General features: G+C 44.5%; 1 protein-coding gene across 1 annotated transcript in view; it reads left to right on the plus strand.

The window, feature by feature from the left end:
• Window positions 1-24,317, plus strand: part of LOC149322496 (transmembrane protease serine 12-like) — a 55,180-nt gene that overhangs the window by 23,745 nt on the left and 7,118 nt on the right. Inside the window, exon 3 of the mRNA XM_089478662.1 lies at window positions 11,278-11,540. Coding sequence (XP_089334788.1) covers window positions 11,278-11,540 — 263 coding nt within the window. The remainder of the gene's footprint in view (window positions 1-11,277; window positions 11,541-24,317) is intronic.

Here is a 24,317-nt window from a genome sequence, read left to right on the forward strand (position 1 = left end):
ATTAAAGAACCCATTTTTCAAGGCATAGAAAAGACTTGTGGCCACTTCCAAGTTTTTGATTTTCATATTTTTTTTGTCCCCAGGGAATGCTGGCACAGGTTATTGGCCCCAGATGTAATGAAAGTTGCCCACCTGTCCTCTAACCTTGTGATGTGCCCCTCCCTTATTTTAGTGCCTACCTGTAGCATACTGTGTTGTGATAAGGGTTAAATCCTGCAAATTCTGTGGCTGGCTCTGTCAGCATTCTATCATTTCAGTTTCAGCTGTTCTCACCCATGGGCCTGATTCCTTGAGCCACAAAGTTTACCTAACTTTGCTCTTCTTCTTCATGGTCTCTGTGAAGCACACAAATAGGTTATTCTGCGCCTGGGCAGCATTTCAAGATCTTACTGGAATCGCTAGGGAAGACTTGGCGGTAGCTCCGCTCACCCTCTATATAGGCAAGAGGTCTTCCCGCCCTCTCAGTTCCTTTTGTCCACCATGTGGAGCAGCTTACGAACCTCACTCAGGAATCACTCCTTCCTTAGCTTTAGCTTTCGTTTACTGCGTTTGCTCTGACTTCGTTTTGTCTTGACGACTCTTTGGATTGTGATTTGGACTTGGATTTGGACTTTCACTAACGGTAACAATTCAGACTCCTTGACTATTCTCTCTCTTTGTCCCTTGGCTTCATTGAAAATGTCTACGCACTCTTTCAAGAAGTGCTCTGATTGTGGGACCAACATCCTGGCACTCGACGGACACTCTTTGTGCCTCCTCTGCCTGGGCGAGGGCCATGTCCCTGCTTCTTGCCCTCATTGCGTGGCCTTCACTCCACAAGCCAGGAAGAACAGGGAGATGCGCTTGAGATCCATGCTCTACACGCAAATTTTGAGGCCTCCCTCCTCCTCTAGAGCCTCTGCCAAGGCTGCTGCTGCTCATCTCTGGCTATAGGGGGTCCCTGCCAAGGCTACTGCTGCCGAGGGCACTACCCCCTTGTCTCCTCTGAGAGTCCCTGGCAAAGCTACTGCAGCTGAGGGCAAACCCCATACCAATGTTTCTGGGTCTCAAACCCCAAACAAACTGAGGTCCACAGACCAGGATGTGGCTGGCCACCCATCCTCATCAAAGAGGAGTAAGTCTTCTGATTCCTCCAAGCCGGAGAAAAAGAAGCACAAGTCCCGGGACAAGTCCAAGGACTCATCCCATCACCCCGCAAAAAAGCCTCATCTTTCTGCAGACTCCGACACCAATGGCCGGTCCCACACCGACGTGCCACCCCAGCCAGCTGACACTGACCTGGTTTGGGTTCTGTGTTCCCAACCAGCACCTCTGACCCAGATATCTTCCACATTTTTGCATTCCCTCGCCGATCCCTACCAACTCTCGGAGGATGAAGAGGAAGCTTCCCCTCTCACCCATATGGTGATCCCAGACCAACTCTCCCAGACTTTGGAGGTCGTTGGCTTCTAGGATGAACAAGACTACGACACATCCTCTGTCATTGCTGAACCCCCCCAGTCATCTTTGATCAAGGCTCATACTTCCTGCCTCTTGATCCCATCTTTCCTCCAAGGTCATCTGCTCCATCCATTCCATCTCGGTCTCATCTCTCCTCCACTTCCCGAGTGGAACCGGCCCATCCCATGCACTTGACCTCTGCTGTTGCCTTGCAAGGCTGCCCTTCGTTGCTGGTACCGATAGCCTCTCAGGCCCTCTCAGCCCAGACCAGGACCAGATCACTCTCCACTGAATCCGTAGACCGCTCCGTCTCGGATTGTGCCCGGCCTCTCCAGGCATGTTCTTTTGCTATCCTTGAGACTCCCTCCTTCTCGGACGACATCTTCTCCTTCTTGGAGCAGATGATTCGGATGGGCAAAGCTTTGAACATCGAGGTCCTCCATGCAGACTCTCAAGCTCTCAACCCTATTGATGAAAGGGTTCGTGACAAGTTTCCAACTCCGACATCTGTTGCATTCCTGCCATCCATGTCCAGAATTGCAAAGAGTTTTTGGCCCATTCTGGCCATGGCCCAGCCTCCCACCAGGAAATTGGACAATCTCTACCATATCTCACCCTCAGAAGAGATCTGGCTTTTTGAACACCCTCACTCTAACTCGGCAATCGTGGAAGCCTCGCTTCCAATGATGGCTCTGACCCCCAATGACAAAAAGGGTCATAAGCTTGACACCATGGCATGGAAGTCCTACGCCTCTGTAGTCTTGAATCTTAAAATCTAAAACTATTTAGCTTGCATGGCTGTCTACCAACAGCAACTTTGGTAAAAAGCTCTCCCCCTCTATGAAGACCTCCCTGAGGACAAGAGACAGACAGCCATGGCCATCCACACAGAGGCCCACACATTGGCCTAACACCAAATTTCAATGGCCCGACACTCTTCTGACTGTGCCTCCTGACAGCTTTCGAGCTCCTTGGCCCTCCGACGCCATGCCTGGCTAAGGTCTTTGGATCTCACGCCTCAGACCAAACAGGCTATTGAAGAGCTTCCCTTCGACGCCATGGGACTCTTCCATAAGGAGACTGATGAAAAACTTGATTTCAAAAACAAAATGAAGAATACGGCCTGTAAATACAATATGTCTTCTTCCTCCACTTCTCGCCCTCCTTTCTCTCAACGTCGTTCAGGATGGCAAAGACCTCCCTACCCCTCCCAGCCAGGATAGCTCAAACCATTCCTCGGACTACCAACAACAGCGCTTCCTCTCCCAACAACAAGGAAAGCGCCAGCAAAAACAGAAGTACAAACAGCCCTTCCACAAAAAGGAAAATTCAGAACAAGGCAAACGCTGCTTCTGAAGTTCCCCAGTGCACTCCATTCTGTCAACCCCCTTCGGGGACTGCCTGGCCCACTTCCTCCATTCTTGCACCTCTATAACATCTGACTTCTGGGTGCTCTCCATTGTCTGTAGGGGTTATGTCCTGGAGTTGCAATCCCCTCCCCCAAGGGGTATCATCCTCACCACTCTCCCCTCAGACACCCTTCTCGACGAGATGCGCTCCTTGTTGCAAAAGGGGGCCATTGAACCTGTCTCTCCATCCCGGACCCGACACGGTCTATTTTCCAGATATTTCATTGTCTCCAGAGCTACAGGTGGCCTCCATCCCATCTTGGACTTGCGTTTTTTAAACTCTTTCATGGCCTACAAGCATTTCTGTATGGTAACCTTGGCTTCCATCTTGCCTCTTCTACAGGAGTCAGACTGGTTCGCCACCTTGGACCTTTGGGATGCCTATTTCCACATCAGCATCTGAGAAGACCAACAGGACTTTCTTGCTTTCTCTGTCGGCCCTGACTGTTTTCGGTACCGAGTGCTGCCCTTCGGACTTTCCTCCCCACCGAGGGTTTTCATGAAGTGCATGGCGGTCGTAGCTGCATACCTCCGCCAACAAAACATCATCGTCTTTCCTTACTTGGATGACTGGTTGTTCGTGGCTCCATCCAAACGGATGCTTCCCTCCCACCTCGACTCAGCACTCTCCCTTCTTCATCACTTGGGACTCATGATCAACAAAAAAAGTCCACCCTCTGCCTAGACCAGCGGGTGCGCTTCATAGGAGCCACCTTGGACTCCAAGACCTACAGAGCATACCTCCCTCACGACAGGTTCCTCAATCTCAGGTCTCCAATCCATCGTTGCCTTGCCTCCCAGCGCATCACTGCCCGAACAGCTCAGGTGGCCCTCGCCATATGGCATCCACCACGTATGTCACGCTGTGGGCTCGTCTCCGTATGCGTCCTTTCCAGTCATGGCTCCTCTGTTTTCAACCCCGCCTTCAACAATCCACAGAAGTGGCTCACCGTGCCAAGGCCTGTCGCCCGCTGCCTCTGCTGGTGGCTCAATCCACAGAATGTCTTGGTGGCCATCCCCTTCCTCCCACCACAATCTCAGTCTTCACTAATCACTGATGCCTCAAACACAGGCTGGGGAGCCCATCTCAATGATCTTTCTGTCCACAGCAGATGGTCCCCAAAAGAGCCCCAATTGCACATCAATGCGCTCGAGATGCTAGCGGTTCGAAAGACACTCAAAGCTTTCAAAACCTCCCTACGGAACCAGGTCATCCTCCTCCTCACGGACAACACGACCATGATGTATTACATCAACAAGCAAGGCAGTACCAAGTCAGCCTCTCTTATTTTTATTTTTATTTATTTATGGTATTTATACCCTGCCCTTCAACCCTAAAGGCTATCTTCTTGGCCTTACCTTCCAGATCTGGAACGGGTGCATCCAAAGGCAGATCACCTTGCAAGCCATACATCTCCCTGGAGAGGAGAACAAACTGGCAGAAAAGTTGAGCAGAGCTCCAGACTCTTGTCACAAGTGGCAACTGAATCCTCAAGTTGCCCTTTGCCTGTTTTCTCTGTTGGGGAACCCCAGATATCGACCTTTTTGCCTCGCATCTCAACATTCAATGCAACCACTTCTGTTCTAGGATCCCTTCACTGTGGTCCCGAGGGAATGCCTTCCTCTTCCAGTGGTCCAGTAAAATGTTCTACGCCTTTCCCCCATTTCCTCTCATCACCAGAGTGATAGCAAAGCTACGAACGGACAGATCAGACACGATCCTGATCACCCCATGGTGGCCAAGGCAGCCGTGGCTGGCCCCGATTCTCCACCTCTCCCAGAACCACTTCTGGCCTCTGCCTCTCCATCCCGACCTTCTCATTCTTCATAATGATCGAGTTCGCCACCCCAACGTGGACACTCTCCGTCTCGTGGCGTGGAGGATCCTGCCTTGACCGGGCTCTCGGCACTGGTCCAAGAAATTATTTTGGCTTCCTGAAAGCCTTCCACTCAGCGCTCCTAGGCCTTCAAGTGGGAAAATGTTTTGTCTTTTCTGTCCTCCGCGGGACTCACCTCTTCGGAGGTCACCATCTCTGTTGTTTTGGACCTCCTCCACCACCTCTCAGCATCTGGACTTTCCACCTCATCCTTAAAATGCTACCTCGGGGCCATTTGTGCACATTTTCAATTCTGTGGCTGCTCATCCTTCTTCACTGATCCACTTGTGAATAAATTTTTCAAAGGCCTTGCCAACCTAAGGCCACTGGCTGTGTTCCCAATCCCTACTTGGGACCTCCAGCTCATCTTGGCAGCACTTGCTACCTCACCCTTCGAACCTCTGGCTTCCTGTGATCTCAAGCTCCTCACCTGGAAGACAGCCTTTTTGGTAGTCATCACCTTGACACACCATGCCAGTGAACTCTGTGCCCTCCGTACGGATTCTTTTTTAAGGACAAGGTCGTCCTCTGTCCGGAAATTTCCTTTCTACCAAAGGTTGTGTCCACCTTTCATCTCAGTCAGGACATCATTCTCCCGACGCTAGCCCCAAACCCGACCACCAACACCGAGCATCAGCTCCACTTGCTTGATATCAGGTGGGCACAAGCCTTCAACCTCGACAGGACTGCGTCCTCTCGTTGTTCCCCCAGACTTTTTGTCTGCTATTCCAACCCCAAAATTGGGCTTCCAGTCACACCGCAACGTTTCTCCAAATGAGTGACTTCCACAATCCTTCTCTCTTATGAGATTTTTGGGAAGACTCCGCCTGCTCGAATTCGAGCCCACTCTACCAGAGCGGTAGCTTCATCTTCAGCCTTCCTCTCTGGAGTTCCCTTGGAGGACATTTGCAAGGCTGCGGTATGGTCACAACCTCTGACCTTTATCAAGCACTGCATACTTGATACCAGACACCGACGTGAAGCAGCCTTTGGCAGAGCTGTTCTCCTTTCCAGAATGCACTAAAGGTTAGTTGGCACTTGTCAAAAACTTGACACTCACACTGTTTCTGGTTTAATAATTGTTTATTGCCAGGACACTCCTTCACAATGGGAAAAGCTTGCCAGTCTAACCCATTTGTGTGCTTTGCAGAGACCACGAAGAAGGACAGGTTGCTTACCTGTAACTTTAGTTCTTCAAGTGGTCATCTGCAAATCCACACAAATCCTGCCCATCCTCCCCTCTGTTGTGCCCTTTTTTCCTTGTCTGCTCTTACGGCAGACCATTTTTGGAACTGAGAGGGCGGGAAGACCTCCTGCCTATATAGAGGGTGGGAGGAGTTACCACGAAAAAGTCTTCCCTAGTGATTGCAGTAGGTTCCGGAAATGCTGCACAGGCGCAGAATAACCCATTTGTGTGGATTCGCAGATGACCACTCAAAGAACTACAGTTACAGGTAAGCAACCTGTCCTTTTAGCCCAGGGCTAGAGAAACTTTTTTTTTTTTTTTTTTTTTGGCTTTGAGGTCCCCATGTGGCAAATGACTGGTAAGTCAGGGTCTCTGTGTGCACATGCATAGTTCTTCATTGTGGTCTCTATACATTACATACATTTGTTTGGACCTGTGTAGAATGTCTCTTGGAATATTGTATGCTGAGTTTTTTTGGTAGAAATCCTGCCCCTGTCTCTACTGTGCACAGATATGTACCTTTCCAGTGATTTATATTTTAGCTGCCACTCCAGTAGCAGCATGAAACATTTTCTGTTGATTCTCACTTGGAAAGAAGAAGTTAGTTGAGTGGACTTTTTCCCCCTTATAGTTTTAATTACAGTGGACTCTTCCCATCCACAAGGGTTTGGTTCCAACCTCCAATGGCAAAAGACATGAACAGTCACAGCTCAAATTATTAAATGACGGGGACATGTGCATGGAGCCATCAGAACATCGACATGCACATACCATCATTGAATATTATGGGCCATGGCAATTCCAGGTGGTCAAATCTGCAGATTGTCAGCCTGCTGAAACGAAGGATTCACTGTATCTTCATTTTTGACAGTGTGTTCCTCATCATTTTCTGGGCTTTTATTCATTTATGTTTCAGTACCCACATGAGCCCTCTGGCCTATGGTCATTAAATTCTCTTTTTCAAGTATGGCAACTATGGAAATAAGCTTTTTCCAGTGATGGAGAGAAAGCATCCTTAATGTGTGTTAGACCATGTGGCTTGCTCTAGGTCAGGCAGGAAGTAGACAAACTTTAGAGGCATGTCCACAGGAAGGGTGTGTGTCCAAACGGTGCAGTGCATGAGGAACGTCACAGCGCCGCTCCAGGGTGCTTATGACGCCTCTGTTGCAGTGGACAAAGGAGCTGCATTTCATGGCTCATTTGGGGTAGGGTGGTCATTCTCTACCATCAAACTGGGACAAAATGTAGAAAAAATGTAGGACATGCACCCTGTAAATGGTGCGCCAAGATGGCTCACAGTAGGACTCGGGACATTAAAAATATAGGGGCCCCAAGTGTACTTTCTGCCTCAGTGCCCCTAAAGGCCTAGCTATGGGCCTGATTTACCTGTCCTATAGAGGAGACCATGGAAGGAAGATGTGGCTCAGACAGTCTAAGGGAGGCACAGGGAGTTGAAGAATCTCTTTGTGTACGTGAAAGGTCTAGGTGATATCTTGCAATGTAAAAAAGACCTGATGATCTTCTGGAACCAATAATGGGATTCCAGAACAGTCGGTGGCTTTAACTTCAGTTACAAAAACAGTGATCCAATTTAGCACAACTCCAGGATAGATGGATAGGGAAGTTGGCTGGGAACACAGCAGGGGGTTAGGAAGCAGTGTTGGCTTATTTGCTGTTGCCTTTGTCTGTGGTATACGGACAGCCTGATGGGGAAGGACATAGCAATCAGCAAACACATTCAGCTTTTTTTTCAGCATTTGGCAGTGATGTCACCCCCTCATATGATGTCACCTGGTGAGGTCTGCACCCCCCATGACACCACTGCCCTGTGAAGCTTCCCACAAAAGAATGTGGGAAATATGCATCTGTGTCTTATAGAATTGTTGTTGTTGTTATGTGAATTGTTGCTGCCCTTGAGTTGACTTCTTCTGATGGCGACTCTGTGGATGAGACATCTCCAAGACACCCTGTCTCCAGTTGCTCTAGTCAGGTCCTGCAAGCCCAGGCCAGTATCCTCCCTGGTTGATCTTAACCATCTGGCATATAGTCTTCCTCTCTTCCACCTTTCCTAGCATCACTGTGTTTTTTAATGATTAATTTCTTCTCACGACATGCCAAAGTACAACAGCCTCAATTTACTTAACTTAGTATTTTGTGGGTTTTTCAGGCTATGTGGCCATGTTCTAGAAGAGTTTATTCCTAGCGAAATGTCAGGCATAGACTCTTCTAGAACATGGCTACATAGCTCACAAAACTATGGATGCCGGCCATGAAAGCCTTTGACTTCACATTACTAAACTTAGCTTCCAGGGAGAGTTCAGGCTTGACATGTTCTAGAACCCATTTGTCTTGTTGGCTGTCCATAGTATTGTCAGTACTTTTCTCCAGCACCACATGTCAAATGAGTTGATTTTCCTCCTATCAGCTTTCTTCACTGTCCAGTTCTTGCATCCATACAATACAGTGTCTCATAAAACTACAAATCTCAGAATTCCATAACACAGCCATAGCAGTTAAAGTGGTAATAGCAATAGCAGCTTCATTTATATTCCACTTCATACCACCTAAGCAGTCGCTAAGCGGTTTACAACTGTAAGCTAATTGCTCCCAACAAGCTGGGTACTCATTTTAGCGACCTACGGAAGGATGCAAGCCTGAATTGACCATGGGCCGCTGGCTGGGATTGAACTCAGAACTATGTGGTTTGTGAGGGAGTGGCTGCACTACAGGCATTTAACCACTGCACCACCTGCAGTGTGCATGCAGTCCTGGGTATCAGTATCAGTTTCCGTCTCTGCTTGTGCTTTGTTATGTTCATCATCATCACAGTTATCATGGACTTCTAAAAACTGAAAGTGTAGCTGGATTAAAAGAAGCTTCTCTACCCTTTCACAAGTCAGTTTATTTCTTGATTTAGTGTGTTTCCAAACATAGACCAGATTCTTTCAGTGCCTCCTAAAGAAAGAAATACATCTTGCTCTTGCATTGGAGAGTTCAGTTTGTAACCTAGGACTTGCTTGTCCTCATTCAGTGCACAGAAATTAGAATAATCTGATACTGTACACAGTTTTTAGAAATTATTTGGATAAAATATTCCATAATCAATCTTCTTCCTTTTCTGAGTTTTTCCATTTAAAACAAAAAAAAACAAAACAAAGAAAACCAAGGTTTTTTTTTTTGGGGGGGGGGTGCAAAAAACCCCTGAATTTTTCCAAGTTTTTTTTTCCAGGCCTTCCCATCTCTAGTCTGCTCTAAAGGACCTGGTTAGGGAGTATGATACATTATAATAAAAACAAGCTGCTGTGAATCTGAACTAACTTCAATCAGTATTTTCACTATAGATCAGTGTGTTAAGGCATTGTATGAGTTCTAATTTTGTGAAGGATTCTTGATTTTTTTAGGCATACAAAATGTCAGAGGCTACATTATTTCCCCTCTACTTTCTTTACTGTGATTTCCCTGCAAGTAATTATTGACAAATTGCTACCACTGGCTGATCTTCATCTCAATAATGTGATCTATCCAGTTATAGAAGATTCTAATCCTCTCATTGCACCATTCAGAGCACCATTCTGTTCAACATTTACATGAAGCCGCTGAATGAGATCATCCGGAGACATGGGATGTGGTGTTATCAGCATGCTGATGACACCCAAATATATTTCTCTATGTCTCCGACTGTTGCAGTGACCAAGGATGGCATCTCTCCTCTGGATGCCTGCCTTGGGTCAGTAAATGGGCTGGATGAGGGAAAACAAACTCAAACTGAATCCAGAGAAAACAGAGGTACTCGCGATAGGTACCCCAAGTCTGGGGAAGGAGATTTGTCAACCAGTCCTGGATGGGGTCACACTTCCCCTAAACGATGAAGTTTGCAGTTTGGGAGTACTGCTGGATTCGTTGCTACAGCTGACATCTCAAGTGGATGTGGCAGCCAGGAGTGCTTGGTACCAACTTCGGTTGATACGCCAACTGCGTTCCTACCTGGACCAAATGGAGCTGGAAGCAGTGGTACACGCACTGGTAATCTCTCGTCTTGATTTCTGTAATGCGCTCTACATGGGGCTACCCTTGTACCAAGTTCGGAAGCTTCAATTGGTTCAAGATGTAGCAACCAGATTGGTTACCAGTTCGTCCAGGTTTGACCATATAACACCTATTTTAAAGTCTCTTCATTGGCTGTCGATAAGCTTCGGTGTGCAATACAAGGTGTTGGTTTTTACCTTTAAGGCCCTACATGGCTTGGGCCCGAGTTACTTGCGGGAACGCCTCTCCCTACATAATCTGCCCCTCACTCTCAGAATAACTGGAAAGAACGTGTTAGAACACCTATCAACCAGGCTTATATCAACCTCCCAGAGAGCCTTTACAGCAGCTGCTCCGAAATTGTGGAATGGTCTTCCGGAAGAGATCCGTCTTATTACCTCCTTCAAGGCATTTAAGAGGGCACTTAAGATGATCTCTTCTGGCAAGCTTACCCACCTGAACTTGTACAAGAGATATCCTCCATCCTCTGATTGTTGTATAACTCTATTGTATTGTCACTTGATTATGAGTTAGTTTTAATATTAATTAGTATTCTATTTTATCAATGTATTTTATGTGTATTTTAGTGAACTGTAATTCCACCTCAATCCTTCTGGGAGAAGCGGGAAAATATAAACAAACAATTATTATTATTATTATTCCTATTGCCAAGGCTCCTTCCCTTCAGCCTAGCTCATGAAAGAAAGGGGAGGAGCTTTGGACTGTCTTATCCATTCATTGTTTGGGCTTTTGACTTTCTTGTCAAAAGTACAGAAAATAGGACAACAAATTATGGCATGCCCCAAATTTGTTTTGATTTGAACAGAAGGCCCCTAATGCTGAAGTCATAAATTACCTAAGTAATTTCATTAAGTGACAGAGAAGGTATGACGTACACCATGGAGTGGTTCCTGCTTATGATATATAAACCCAGTGCTCCTATTAGTACAGTTTTGCTGTACTAATTTGCTCCACATTTGTGGATTTCACTTTTGCGGATTTCATTATTCACATATTATTTGCTGCTGCCTCTGCCGCTGCCCTATGCCATTTTAATAGAGACTAAGGCATCTGAGACTGTGCCTGTGAATGAGGTTTGTAAATCATTAAAAGTAGCGTAGGACATCAGTGGAGAGGGTGACAAGCCCCTGCCTTGTAAAGGAAACTCACCACTTGCAGTGGATTGAATCTGCAGATCATGCTTTATGTGTGTGTTAAATATTTGGGGGGGGGGGAGCGCTAGAGTGTGGTCCAGGGGACAACTCTCAAGTTTCAAAGTTGTAATGTAGCAGTTCTAAAAACAATAATTGATTCTATAGGGGATTTTATTCTGTCCTAGGAACCCAGACTTTTGGAGGGTTGTGATTGGCTTGCATCATCTTCATAAATACAGCTCTTACACTGTAAACCGCCGAGTGAACACTATCACAATCCATTCTAAGTACAATACGGATAACTATGAGAATGATGTTGCCTTGTTTAAGTTTGTAAAACCTATCAAATTCAGTGAATATGTTCAACCCATCTGCTTACCTGAACAAATTTCGATTGAACCTACATATCCATGTTTCATTACTGGATGGGGACACACAACAGAGAAAGGTAAGTTTTATTTTTTCTCTAAATTAAACTACTGTTAAGAATGAGAATATACACTCACAATTAGACATATACTTAAAAAACCCTTTAATAATGCATTCAGTGTATGAAATATTTCTCATTCATTCCCTTTTTGGGCACTGAACTGATAGCCCTTCCTAGCCACATCTTCAAAGTAATCAATTGTAGCAAATTAATTGCCAAACAAATTTACTATCAGATCTTTGAAAAAATTAGGTAAAGGTAAAGATAGTCCCTTGACATGAATGTCTAGTCGTAACCCACTGTAGAGGGCAATGCTTATCTCTGTTACTAAGCATTGTCCGAGGACTGTTTGGTGGTCATGTGGCCAGCATGACTGCACCAAACACTGTTACCTTCCCATCAAAGTGGTACCTATTTATCTACTTCAATTTGTATGCTTTCAAACTGCTAGGTTGGCAGAAAAAATGTATGCAGTTAATCTTTTACTCATTATTGGCTAGATAAAAATGCTATCTGCAATTTCCTATTGTGAGAGCATTTGTGCTTTCATTCCCACAGAAAAAGAAATAGATGGTACCTGTACATTTGTAACCTTACAACTTTCTGAACATTTATGAAAGAAAAAAAGTGAATGAACTGTAATAAGCATTATGTGCTCAAATGCAAAAATCCTACCCTCAAACAATCTGAGTGAGGAAACTGCATTTTGTGACCTTTCTTAAATCATTAAGGAATTTATCCAGTCTTACTCAAAGTGAATACTGATAATTTGATTTAAATGAAACAAAACTGTAGCTAGTAGCATTAACAGTCTTTCAAGTTTGTTTCACATCAAGTTCCATGCAAACTGTACCAAAATCAGAAAAATTCCAGAAAAAAACGAAGTTCACTGATCTGTCTTCATCCTGCACAAAAATGTTTGAGATGTCAACCTACTGTATGCCTACATATCAAGAGTGTTGAAAATCAATTCATAAATGTAAATTCTCGAGGGAAAATGCCTCTCACATTATAATTTGGAAGTGCCTAAAGTAGCTGACAGATCAGATCCAAAAGCTTACTGCAGTACTGTGGATGTTTCTTAGATAACACAGTAATTGGCTGCTTCTGATCAAGCATGTGGATTTGAATATACACTTGTCCCTCCATATTCGCTAGGGTTAGGGGCACAGGACCCCTGTGAATATGGAAAAAACGCAAATAACAAAAACACCATGTTTTTACCTAAGAGGAGACCTCTCTAGAAATCTCTAGCTCCTCCAGTGCAACTCTGTAGCCAGCATCCGACAGACACTGGCCATAGAACTGCACTGAAGGTGCTACAAATGCCTAGTAGAGTATTCTCTCTAGGAATCTCTAGGTCTTTCAGTGCAACTTTTAGTTAAAGTTGACCATAGAGTTGCACTGGAGGACCTAGATATTCCTGGAGAGAATATATTAATCAAATCCGTGAATAATCAAATCTGTAAATCTTGAAGCCGCAAATATGGAGGGATGAGTATAAATCAGTTTCATTTACAGTATAGATGCACAGTGAACAGTTTCTCTTAAGCAGGGGTAGGCAACCTGCGGCCCGCGGGCCGGATGCAGCCCGGCGAGGCCTTGGGACCAGCCCCAGCCCAGTCCTGCCGCCGATTGCCGCCGGGGCCTTTGGGGGGCAATTGTCTATAGAAGCCTCAGAAACATGCATTTATATTAACATTTTTTAAAAAAATCAGCAATTTTTTTCACGTGTCCTCCATTTTTTTAAAAAAAGTGTCTTCCATTTGAAAATTTTGTCCTACATTTGTCCTGGTTTATTTATATATTTAATTTTTTAAAAAAATATTTAATTATTTATTTTTTGGCTTCAGCCCCCCAGTTGTCTGAGGGACAGCAACCTGGCCCCCGGCTCAAAAAGATTGCCTACCCCTGCTCTTAAGAGTCTGAAAAAAAATTGTAAGATGCTTTCATATTAGATCCCGGACACTCTGGTATACTTCACCCTACCATTACCACACACATCCTGGTGTTTATCCATTCCTCCCCAAAAAACATTTAAGTACATTGTGCCCACTAAGCATTCTATCTTCATTGGGCTGTTGTGAGATTTCTTCCTTTAAAGTTCCTCCCAAAGTTTTTTTTTAACCTTGGAGTTCTTCCAGGCATATCAATACATTCCACTTTTGCATGGAGAGTGCCATTTTAGCTAGAGCCTTAAATGTTATTTAAAACAACAACAACAACAGTGTATTAGTTGTAATATGCTGGTAATGCATTGCTTTTTACGTTATTTTTAAAGTATATTAAAAGAGTCTTAAATACAAAATGATTTTTTTAAAAAACTGTAAAACAATTCCCAAAAAATCAATGTTATGGGTAATTAGTGAATGTTACACACTGCATTCATAAAGTAGCATTACCATTTCTTTTTTCTTTTTCTTTTTTGTGGCCTCTGTGCCTCACACAAATAGGTTTGCCCCTGTGCAGAGAATCCTCATAGAACATTCCAGAGCTTGGCAAGAACATCCTGCCCCTATCTGCCTACCACATAGGTCACAAGCTACCATCTCTTCAGTTTATTTGTTTTTTGGTCTGCTTGACAGAACAAGTCCTCGCTGAGCTTTTTATTGCTGTGTAGTTATTCCATTCATCTTTTTGTTTTTTCATTTTATCTTGCTGCTGTCTTTGTTGTTAACTGTCCTCCAATCAAGGATCACTCATGGTGATCCTATGGATGAGATGTCTCCAAGATTCCCTGTCTTCCACTGCTCTGGTTATGTTTTGCACACTCATGCCTGTGACCTTCCTAATTGAGTCTAGCCATATGGCATGTGGTCTTCCTTACTTTCTGCTACCCTCTCCTTTTCACAGCATTATTGTATTTTCCAATAAGTTGTGCCTTCTGATAATGTGACCAAAGTACGACATCTTGAATTTGATCGGCTTTTAGGGGTATTTCAAGCTTAATCTGTTGAAAGACCCATTTGTTTGTCTTTTTGGCTGTCCATGGTGTCCTCAGCACTACATCCCAAATGTGTTGATTTTCTTTTTATCTTCTCTTTTCACTGTCCAGCTCTCACATCCATACATAGTTATGGGGAACACCATGGCATGGACGATTCTAACTTTAGTGGTTAGTTGTATATGTTTACTCTTTAGGATCTTTCCTAGCTCTTTCGTGGCTGCCTTTCTTCTTCCTAGTTTTTTCCTTATCTCTTGACTTCAGTCTCTGGGCCCATTCACATTACAAAAAACATCGGTTCTGAAACCGATTCAATCACGTGAAGTTCCTACTCACCCCGAATCTCACACAAGCGAATCCGGGGCTTGCACACCCGTTCCGTGTTAAATGGCCCCTAGCGCGGGTCTTTTGAAATCGGCGCAAATGCCGTTTCTTTTTAAAAACCCCAGGTCCTGGGAATGAGAACTTTGGCCTCGATCACGATCGAGGCAAATTGAGGGAGGGATTTAGGTCAGAGGGTGGGCAAAGGGCAAGGCATTTCCTCCCCTCATCGGAGGGGAGGGGGAGGAGGAACGAGTCCTGGGAAGAAGAGAGCAAGGGAAGGCATTCTTTAGGAGCCTCTTTTCCCTGCATCCCCTGCCCAAAGCCCTCTTTTCCCTGCATCCCCTGCCCAAAGCCCTCTTTTCCCTGCATCCTCTGCCCAAAGCCCTCTGTCACTGGGCATTCCTTCCCTTGCAGGAGGAAAAAATTCAGGTCACTAACGGAGCTCACGTCAGGCAACCCCCCCCCCTTTTCAAATTCAAACCATTTTTTTTTTGAGCAACTATGCGCATTGTTTATATTCCAGAGGCAGATGGAGCCAGGCTTGCAGTTTATATCTTTGGATTTCCTTGCTTTCTGCAGAGGCGGAAGCTACAAATGTTGCGAACAATCAATGTTACATTTTTAACAATTTTTTTTGAGCGAACATGCGCATGGTTTATATTCCAGAGGCAGATGGAGCTAGGCTTGCACTTGGATATCCTTGGATCTCCTTGCTTTCTGCAGAGGGAGAAGCTACAAATGTTGCAAACAATCAATGTTACATTTTTAACAATTTTTTTTTTAGCAACTATGCGAATGATTTGTCTTCTTGAGCAGATACAGCAAGGGAAGCAAAGGTAAAGCTAATGTTGCTTTTAAAAGCATAAAAAAAATGCATGGCAATCCCATCCTTTGCCTGGGACAGGGGCAGATCTGACCCAAAAGCCCACAGGTTTATAAAAAAAAGAGAGAGAGAGAGAGAGAGAGAGGCATCTCTCTCCCTGCTTCAGCCGCTGAAACCCCTGTGCCTGGCTCTTTAAAAAGGGAGGACACTTCCCCTGATGCCCTGCAAACGTCACCATGACGATAGCTTGATTGGCAGCAGCCACCTCCAGAATGCATTCGATTTCTGTCAAAATGCATTCGATTTCAAATTTGTAGTGGGCACTTGCTAACGGAGCGATTCGGGGGAGGGGCATCCGGATCAGCCCAGTTCCTTCCAGGTCTTTTAGACCAGTATGAATGGGGCCTCTGTTATGTTCAATGTTTGGTCCAAGGTATGAGAAATCTTTAACTATTTCAATTTCTTCATTGTCTAGTTTGAATTATGTAGGTACACCATAGTCACTATTTTTTTTCTTTATGTTTGGCATCAAGCCTGCCATCTACCCTTTAAGAAGAAGAAGCCTTCCTCTTGGTTCATTCTTTGTTTCCCCTTCCCTCTCTCCTCTTGTTGGCCCAGTGATGTATCTGTTTGTTTCTGTGGCCTCTACCATTCTCTTTGAATGCTGTTCTTCTTGTGGTTGGAAAGTTACTTTTTCTGATGCACGCTCTGAGTGTTCAATTTGTTTGAGTGAAGGAAATATTGAGGAATGCTGTTTGCAGAGGATTCACCTCTCAAGCCCTTAAGAACAGGGTTCAACATCTTTAAGTTCAGTGCTGGAAGCAGTCCTTACAAGTTGCAAAAAAGATGGCTTCAAGCAAATCTATTTCCTTGGTTATCATTCCTGCCTCAGAACTGAAAAAGTCTAAGCCTGACTTAGTATTGGTGTCCTCTTCAGCTCCAGCTAGTCTAGTTCCAGCTATGGAACTGACACTGGTGCTGAATATCTCTGGCTGAAGCTTCGCCAACCTCTGTACCAACACCGTTAATGAGTGATGACTAAGGCAAGAAGCATTCTGGGTCTGGTCACAAGAGACCACTTTGTCCAGATAGACATTCTGAGCCTTGAGATGGCATAGCTGCACCTGTGGTGAAGGAGTAGAAAAGGAAGAAATCTAATTCTTCTGGTTCACAGGTTTCAATGACCCAAGGGACCCCTGTGTTTTCGGCATCACCAGCTTCTAACTCTCACATAGCAGTGCTGTCCTCTTCAGATATGCCCACTAGACTGAACGTTCCGTCTACTCCACCAGACTTTCTTTTGGACACCAGTTTAGAGCATCATGTCCCTACCGATACTTCCCTTGGTAGATGGTCTCCAAGACCTAGGTGGCCACTGTATTCGCCTCAGTGGAAATGGTCTCCATTTGTGAGGAAACGTTCTTACTCTTCCTCAATCCGAGGCTACTCATACAGAGGTGACTCTGTATACCTCAGTATCGTATCTTGATCGATAACACCATGAGGACATTTGGAGGGAGCAGTGTGTGTCATACTGCTTATACTCACCATCCTGTCATGGCTGGTACCATTGCAGGGACTTTTCCATACCACTGCTCTTCACATTGGTACCGAAGTCAGTCAAGATAGCTGGATGACAGACAATTGAGAAACCATTCATCCTCTTTGCCTCAGTTTCAGGACCAGTCAATCACCCTCACACTTTCTGCGACCTGCTTTGCCATCTCAACAACCTCCATCACCATCTCCCTGCACTACTGCCACTTTATTGAGACCTCGGGCTTCTCCTCATCATCTTATCTGCCATTGGTATTGACCATTGCCTGTTCCATACTGGCTCCTCCTCCATCAGTGTTGACAAATGTTACACTGTTCATACCGAGTGTATTCTCTGGTACATCCATTTCACAGGCTACACAACCCCCTCCTACAGCTCTAGTAGTGGTAGTAGTTACTACTTCTTCTTCATGGTCTCTGTGCCTCCCATATGTGCCTGCACCGAGACTCCATTCAGAGGTTCAAAGCTGAGCCGATTGGCGGGTAGCCCCACGCACTCCCGTGCATTGAGCATGCCTAAGTCTTCCAGTCTAGCACCACCTTCAGTTCTATTTCATCCGCCGTTAGAGAAACTTCACTTTGGTGGTTCTTGGCTGAGTACGCTTCAATTTATTCTCATAGGTTTATTTCACTCCACTTGTTTTATTACATATTTTATTTGCTTATTTTATTTACTTTTATATAAAAGCATTAAAAAATATGTTTGTCGCTCCCCACCCCCATGGCCTCTACATCCCTTTTTAATCTTTGTTCTACCTGCCATAGAAACGTTTCTTTATCGAATGGACACTCCCAGTGCCTTTTTTGCTTGGGGGAAGGTCACATCATCGAGCGTTGCTCAGTCTGAAAGTCTTTCACATCTTGAAAAATTGGGCCCAGAGGCTTAAGGTTCATTCCTGGGAGAAATCCCTGTCAGTTGCTGACTGCCTGGTCGCTAAGGATCCTTTGGCATCGATTTCGGTCTGTTCGCTCCTGAGAATACCAAACTTCTCAAAGCCCACTTTGACCATGACCCCATCCTCACTATCAGTACTGATGGCAGCAACACTGACTGTATTTATCTCTGAGCTCTCCGTCCCAACATTGGAAAGTGGTCAAGTGCCCAGTAGGGAGTCCATATCATCCTTGGCTATTCCACCCACTTCATCTTTTTCAGCTCAGAGATCCTGTAGGTTTCTCAATTTTCTAAGACCCCTCATTCCTCTAAGGCACAGGAGCATGCCTCTGCTTCTATGGACAGCTCCAACCCGCAAGGGGATTCTGAGAAACCTAAGGATAAGGAGAAGAAGCACAAGCAGCCTAAGCCACCGACATAGGCGTCAATACTCACAGCTTTGATACAGATCTTGATATCGATGGCCTCGGCTCCTTTACCACCTTCAGTACTGACGCCCGCTTTGGCCCCCACCGCAGACTCTATGCTGTCTGTGATTCCATCAACAGTTGCATGGGAAACTGCAATTACTCTTCCACTGTGATGTGATGTCTCCGATCCCACCAGTACTGTCTTTGGTACTGTCGCAGGTATTTGCGTCTCCCTCAAGGGCATATCATTTGTCTAGAACCCCCCCCCCCCCTCATCCTGCATCATGGCTCACATTGCCTCTTTGAGTGTACAGGTCACTATTGCCATACAGGGATCATGCAGTTGGATCTGGTTCCTCTTTGAGGGCACATCACTATGGGAAGCATTTTCATTACACCTCTGCTTCTTACATCCAATGTTATCAGATGGAGAATTATTGGATAGAGAGACCTTCCCCATATCGATCTTACTCCCCACTCAAATGCCATCCTCATAGCTCCGTACTGGCTGAGGCAGCCGTGGTTTGCTCCGCTCCTACACCTATTGAAATGAAGATACCTCCAACTTCCCCACCAGTCAGATCTACTCTCCCACTCCAACAGAAGAGTCCACTACCCGAATGTCCAAAGCCTACATCTGACAGCATGGTGGATTCAGCTCTGACCTCCCCTGAACTTCTACAGCAGTGATGGCGAACCTATGGCACATGTGCCAGAGGTGGCACTCAGAGCCCTCTCTGTGGGCACATGTTCCATTGCCCCAGCACAGAGTTTGCCAGAGTTTGTTACTAGAAAGCCAGAGGGACACGGCACTTTGCAATAAATAAGTGGTCTTGGATTGCAGTTTGGGCACTCAGCCTCTAAAAGGTTCACCATCACTGTTCTACAGTTCTTGTCAGCCTCATGAAAAGATTCTACCAAATGCTCCTACTTTTACAAATGGAGACGTTTCCAGGCCTTTGCTAACGCCCACTCTGTGTCTTCCTTCCCAGTCCAGCTTTCTATGGCATTGCGCTTCCTTCTTCATCTCCGTGACCAAAGTCTGGCCTTCTCATCTCTCAAGATGTACCTTTCTGCCATTGTAGCAAACCAACCTGCGGGCTTGCCCTCTGCTGAGCTCTTCTCAGAAATAGTGAAGAGATTCTTCAAAAAACTTCATCACTTATTGTCTTCCATTGCCTCTGTTAGCACATCCCAGGTCTGTGTCCCTGGTACTTATTCAGCTCATACGGCCTCCTTTCAGACCTCTGGGTTCGGCTTCTTTCAGATTGCTTTCCCTCAAGGTGGTATTCCTGGTCGGTATTATTTCAGCCAGACTGTCATCAGAGCATATGGCCCTTTCACTCAGATGAGCCATACTTGGTCTTCCATAAGGATAACGTCATCAGACCAGATGTTTCATTCTTGCCCAAAGTGGTTTCTTCTTTTCACCTCTCTCAAGTTGTTATTTTGCCTACATTCTATCTAGATCCATCCACACCGTTGAAAAAGACTATGCATTCTCTTGATGTTCTGCATGCTTTGGCCTTTTATAGTCAATGCACTACTGAGTTGCGGTCAACCAATACATTGTTTGTTTGTTATGGTGAGCCTGGAAAAGGCCACCCTGTTTCTTCACTGCAGTTTATAAATCTGATTTCTCAGACTCTTCTCCTGGCCTATGAATTGGCTAAACATCCTGCTTCTGTTGGTGTATGCCCACACTCAACTAGGGCTGTCTCGTCATCTGCTGCATTTCTCTGAGGTGTTTCCCTGCCTGATTTCTGTAAGGCTGCTATGTGGTCACAGCCTTCCATGTTTATCCGGCACTACAGGCTTGATTCCAGATCACATTGGGATGCCAATTTCAGCGGTGCTGTTCTTTCTTAGATTCTACAGTGACGTGCCCACCTTCCACAGGTAAGCTTTTTAGTCACCCTAATGTGTAAGGCAGAGAGACCACAAAGGAGGACAGGTTGCTTACCTGTAATTGTAGTTCTTTGAGTGGTCGTTTGTGTCCTCATACATACCTGCCCTATCTCCCCTCTTTCAAGTCCGTTTTTTCCTTTATGACGGACTTGAACTGAGAGTGGAGCTAGATTAGCAGGCTTAGGCATGCTTAGTGCATGGCAGGGCTAGCCGCCAATCTGCTCAGCTTTGAACTTCCAAAGGGAGTCTGCATAAGCACAAAACCCTAATGTGGGAGGGCACAGATGACCACTTGAAGAACCAGTCACAGGTAAGCAACCTGTCCTTCATCTGCTGTCTCCCAGAAATCAGCTGTCATGGGGGACACTGATGATTAAGACACTGACACACACACCCCTCCAAATCTCGTTCTCCCCTTTATTCTTCACCATCAGGCAGAGTGGAAACCGCTGGACTGGCATTGCCCTCTGAGGATATGAAGCTCCTCTCAGATGTGGTCCTGAGGATGGCCAAAACCCTTGGGATCAAGGTGAAAGCCCCTTCTCCACCAGTGCATGATCCTGTCTTTCAGATGGTTGACTCATACCATGGCTCCTGCTTTGGTTCCTCTCTTACCAACTGCAGGAAGACATGAAGCAGTCCTGGCTGAAACCTTACTCACTGACCCCAGCCTCAAAGAGAATGGCAAACTTGTACAGGATACAACCAGAAGATGCCACTTGCTTGTTGAACCATCCTATTTCTAACTCTATTTTGGTGGAAGATTCTCAGGGCAAATCTTCTGGGAAGACTCATTCTACTCTAGTGGATAAAGAAGGTTGATGTCTTGATGCCTTTGGACAACGGTTCTGCTTATCGGCTTCCCTGACAGTTAAGGTAGGCAACATGCAGGCTTGTTGGGATAAAATGACCGTTATCTCCAACCTCCCTGAGGATCTGAGGACCTTTTTTCTACCAATCCAGTGGTTAAGAAGTTTCTCAAAGGCCAGGGTCACTTTCATCTGCCATTAACGCACCCCACTCTACCATGGTCTTTATCTTTCATTCTTGTGCGACTGACTCAATGGCCCCTCAAACCCATGGCTTCTTCTAATGTTTGCCGCATATACTCATGTATAAGTCAGTCTCATGTATAAATTGAGGGCAGGTATGGAGGCCAAAATCATGGATTTTGATAAGACCCATGGATAAGTTGAGGGTCAAACTTAGGGGTATGTAACAAAGGATCTAAAGGGGGAAACAAAACACGACTTCGTTGTCATGGTGAATCACACAAATGGGTTTTCCTGCGCCTGCACAGAGCGTATTTGGTACTTTTAGAGCTACTGGAAGTGTTTTGGCGGTAGCCCTGTCCACTCTCCAACTGCCTTACTGTCTCTCTTCCTGTGTGAATCCTTAGTTCCTTTTTGTCTGCTGCAGTAGCAGCATCTGAGAAACCATTCAGAGTGTCATTTTCCTGTCAGACTTTAAATTCACCCAATAACAGGATCAATCTGTGTTTTGGTGGTGATTTCTCCATTCTTTGATCATATTTTAAAAGGAGCATTGTGATTTCTAATGAAATAACAGACTTAAATGGCCACTCGGCTTGCTGTTTCTACTTGGCAAAGGCCCATCGTATTACTGAGGCGAGGTAAGCAGCTCTGCTGTACGATCCCAGCCGATCTAAGGCTTTCAGGTAGTTGGGAAATGATCTACTTTGGGTGGATCATCAGCTTCTTGTTCTCTACCCTACCTTGATCCTCTTCGGTCTCAACCCTGTAGACTTGTCGGACCATTTGGCCCTCAGGTGCTATGAAATGGCAGATCAACTGGTTCCAGAGCATCTGTAAGCTCATTCTATGACAATGGCTTCTTCGGCGGCTCTTCTCCATGGCATCTCCTTAGCTGACCTGTATAAGGGTGCTACGTGGTCACAACCACCCACATTTATTCAACATTACCACTTGGACTAGGTCTAGAAAGGATGCCAGTTTTGGATGTGCTGTTCTTTCCTTTCTTCTTCAGTGACTGTCTCTCCAACTTCTGGTAAGCTTTGCAGTCACCCTTTTGTGTGAGGCACTGAGACCACAAAGAAGAAGAACAGGTTGCTTACCTGTAACTGTAACCTGTAACTAGTTCTTCAAGTGGACATCTGTGCCCACACAAACTTGCCCTACCTCCTCTTTCAGGTCCCTGTGAAATTTGGCAGACTTTAAAACTGAGATGGTAGCTTGGCGGGTCAGGACAAGAGCAGAATGTTCTATTAAGATTCTCTGTGAAAGCACAAAACCATTTATGTGAGGGCACATTACGATCACTTGAAGAACCACAGTTACAGGTAAAAAAAACCCTGTTCTTACATTACTTTTTCAAAATAAAACATATTAATAAGATTACTCCCAAAGTAACATGTTACAAGTCACTTACAACATACAAGTTGCTAACCTGATTCTAATTACATGAAGAGTGGCACTCTAATAATTGAGATTGCGGTAGTAATTCTGATTAGTATGCCTCATTCATCCTTCAGGCCTTTCCTGTTTTGCATACTTTTAAAATACGTTTGTTGGGGTTTGTTCCCCCAATCAATGAAAATTTTATTCAGCCATCTTTGGTGCTCCCAATGTAAGTGGCATTTATACTTTGATATATTCAGACATACAGGCTAGGTTTGAGTGTTCAGGAATCATAAAATACATATAGCCCTACTCCTGAAATGTAATACTTTTGTTTTGACAGAGAAGTAGAAGTAAGCAGATAGATGGAGCAATCAATTCAGTATACAGTGCCCCCTTGGTATTTAGTGGTGTTTGGTTCCAGGACCCCTGTGGAAATCAAAATCTGTGGATACTGAAGTTCTATTAAATACAGTGTCAGTAAAACGGTATACCTTATATACAATGGCAAAATCAAAGTTTAGTTTTTGATATATATATATATATATATATATATATATATATATTCATTCTCAAGCTGTAAATAGTCGGCCCTTCTTATACATGGATTTTTTATACACGGATTCAAGCATCCACGGTTTGAAAATGTTTTTTTAAAAAATTATAAATTTCAAATATCAAACCTTGATTTTCCATTTTTTATAAGGGACTCCATTTTGCTATGTCATTATATTTAATGGGACTTCAGCATCCACATATTTTGTTATCCACGGGGGATCTTGGAACCAAACCCCAGCATATAACAAGGGTCCACTGTAGTTGAATCTGTGGATAAAGAATCCATGGACATGGAAGGCTGACTATTAAAACAGAACCAAGTGCCCCTGAACACAGAGTTTGGGCTTCCTTCCAGCATTTGCATCAGATGTTCAGACCAGAATATTTATCCTATCTTTTGTATTTTTCATGGAAAACAATGAAAATGACAACACTTTAAAACATTACAGATGTAGTATTTGCCTCATCTGTCAGAATTTTATCTGACACAATGCAGAGGAAAATTTGACCTGCAATTTAATTTACACATCTCTAGTAAAATTTTGTTTAAGCTCTGTTCAAATTGAGGCTATACTCATAGTAATAATAATAAACTATGTTCTACCCAATTCTCTCAAAACTGGGACTCAAGGTGGTTAAAAATGGGGGTTTCCATTGTTCCTGTATTTGATGACACAGTTCATTTCATTGTTCTTTATCTCAGTCTATAAAGGATGCTCTAAATAAAAATGTTGGATATCCATCAGATCCACAAAAAACACATTTCTTTTTTCCAAAAAAGAAGTATAGACTTTATTCAGAGTAGTTTCTCTGGCTTTTGCAAAAGTTGTGTGAATTTTGTTCAACTTGTTTTACATTGTACATCTTAGCAAATTATATTTTAATTTTTACATTCTTTGGACTATTATATATAACAAAGATTTTATTATGGAAAATATTCAAAGCAGATAAACACAATAAATAATTGATCTGACATCATTTACATGTGTTTGGCAAGC

This window comes from Sceloporus occidentalis, unplaced genomic scaffold (assembly GCF_023333645.1).
Source record: "Sceloporus occidentalis isolate IW3139 unplaced genomic scaffold, rSceOcc1.0.p SCAF_1, whole genome shotgun sequence".
Lineage (NCBI taxonomy): Eukaryota > Metazoa > Chordata > Lepidosauria > Squamata > Phrynosomatidae > Sceloporus > Sceloporus occidentalis.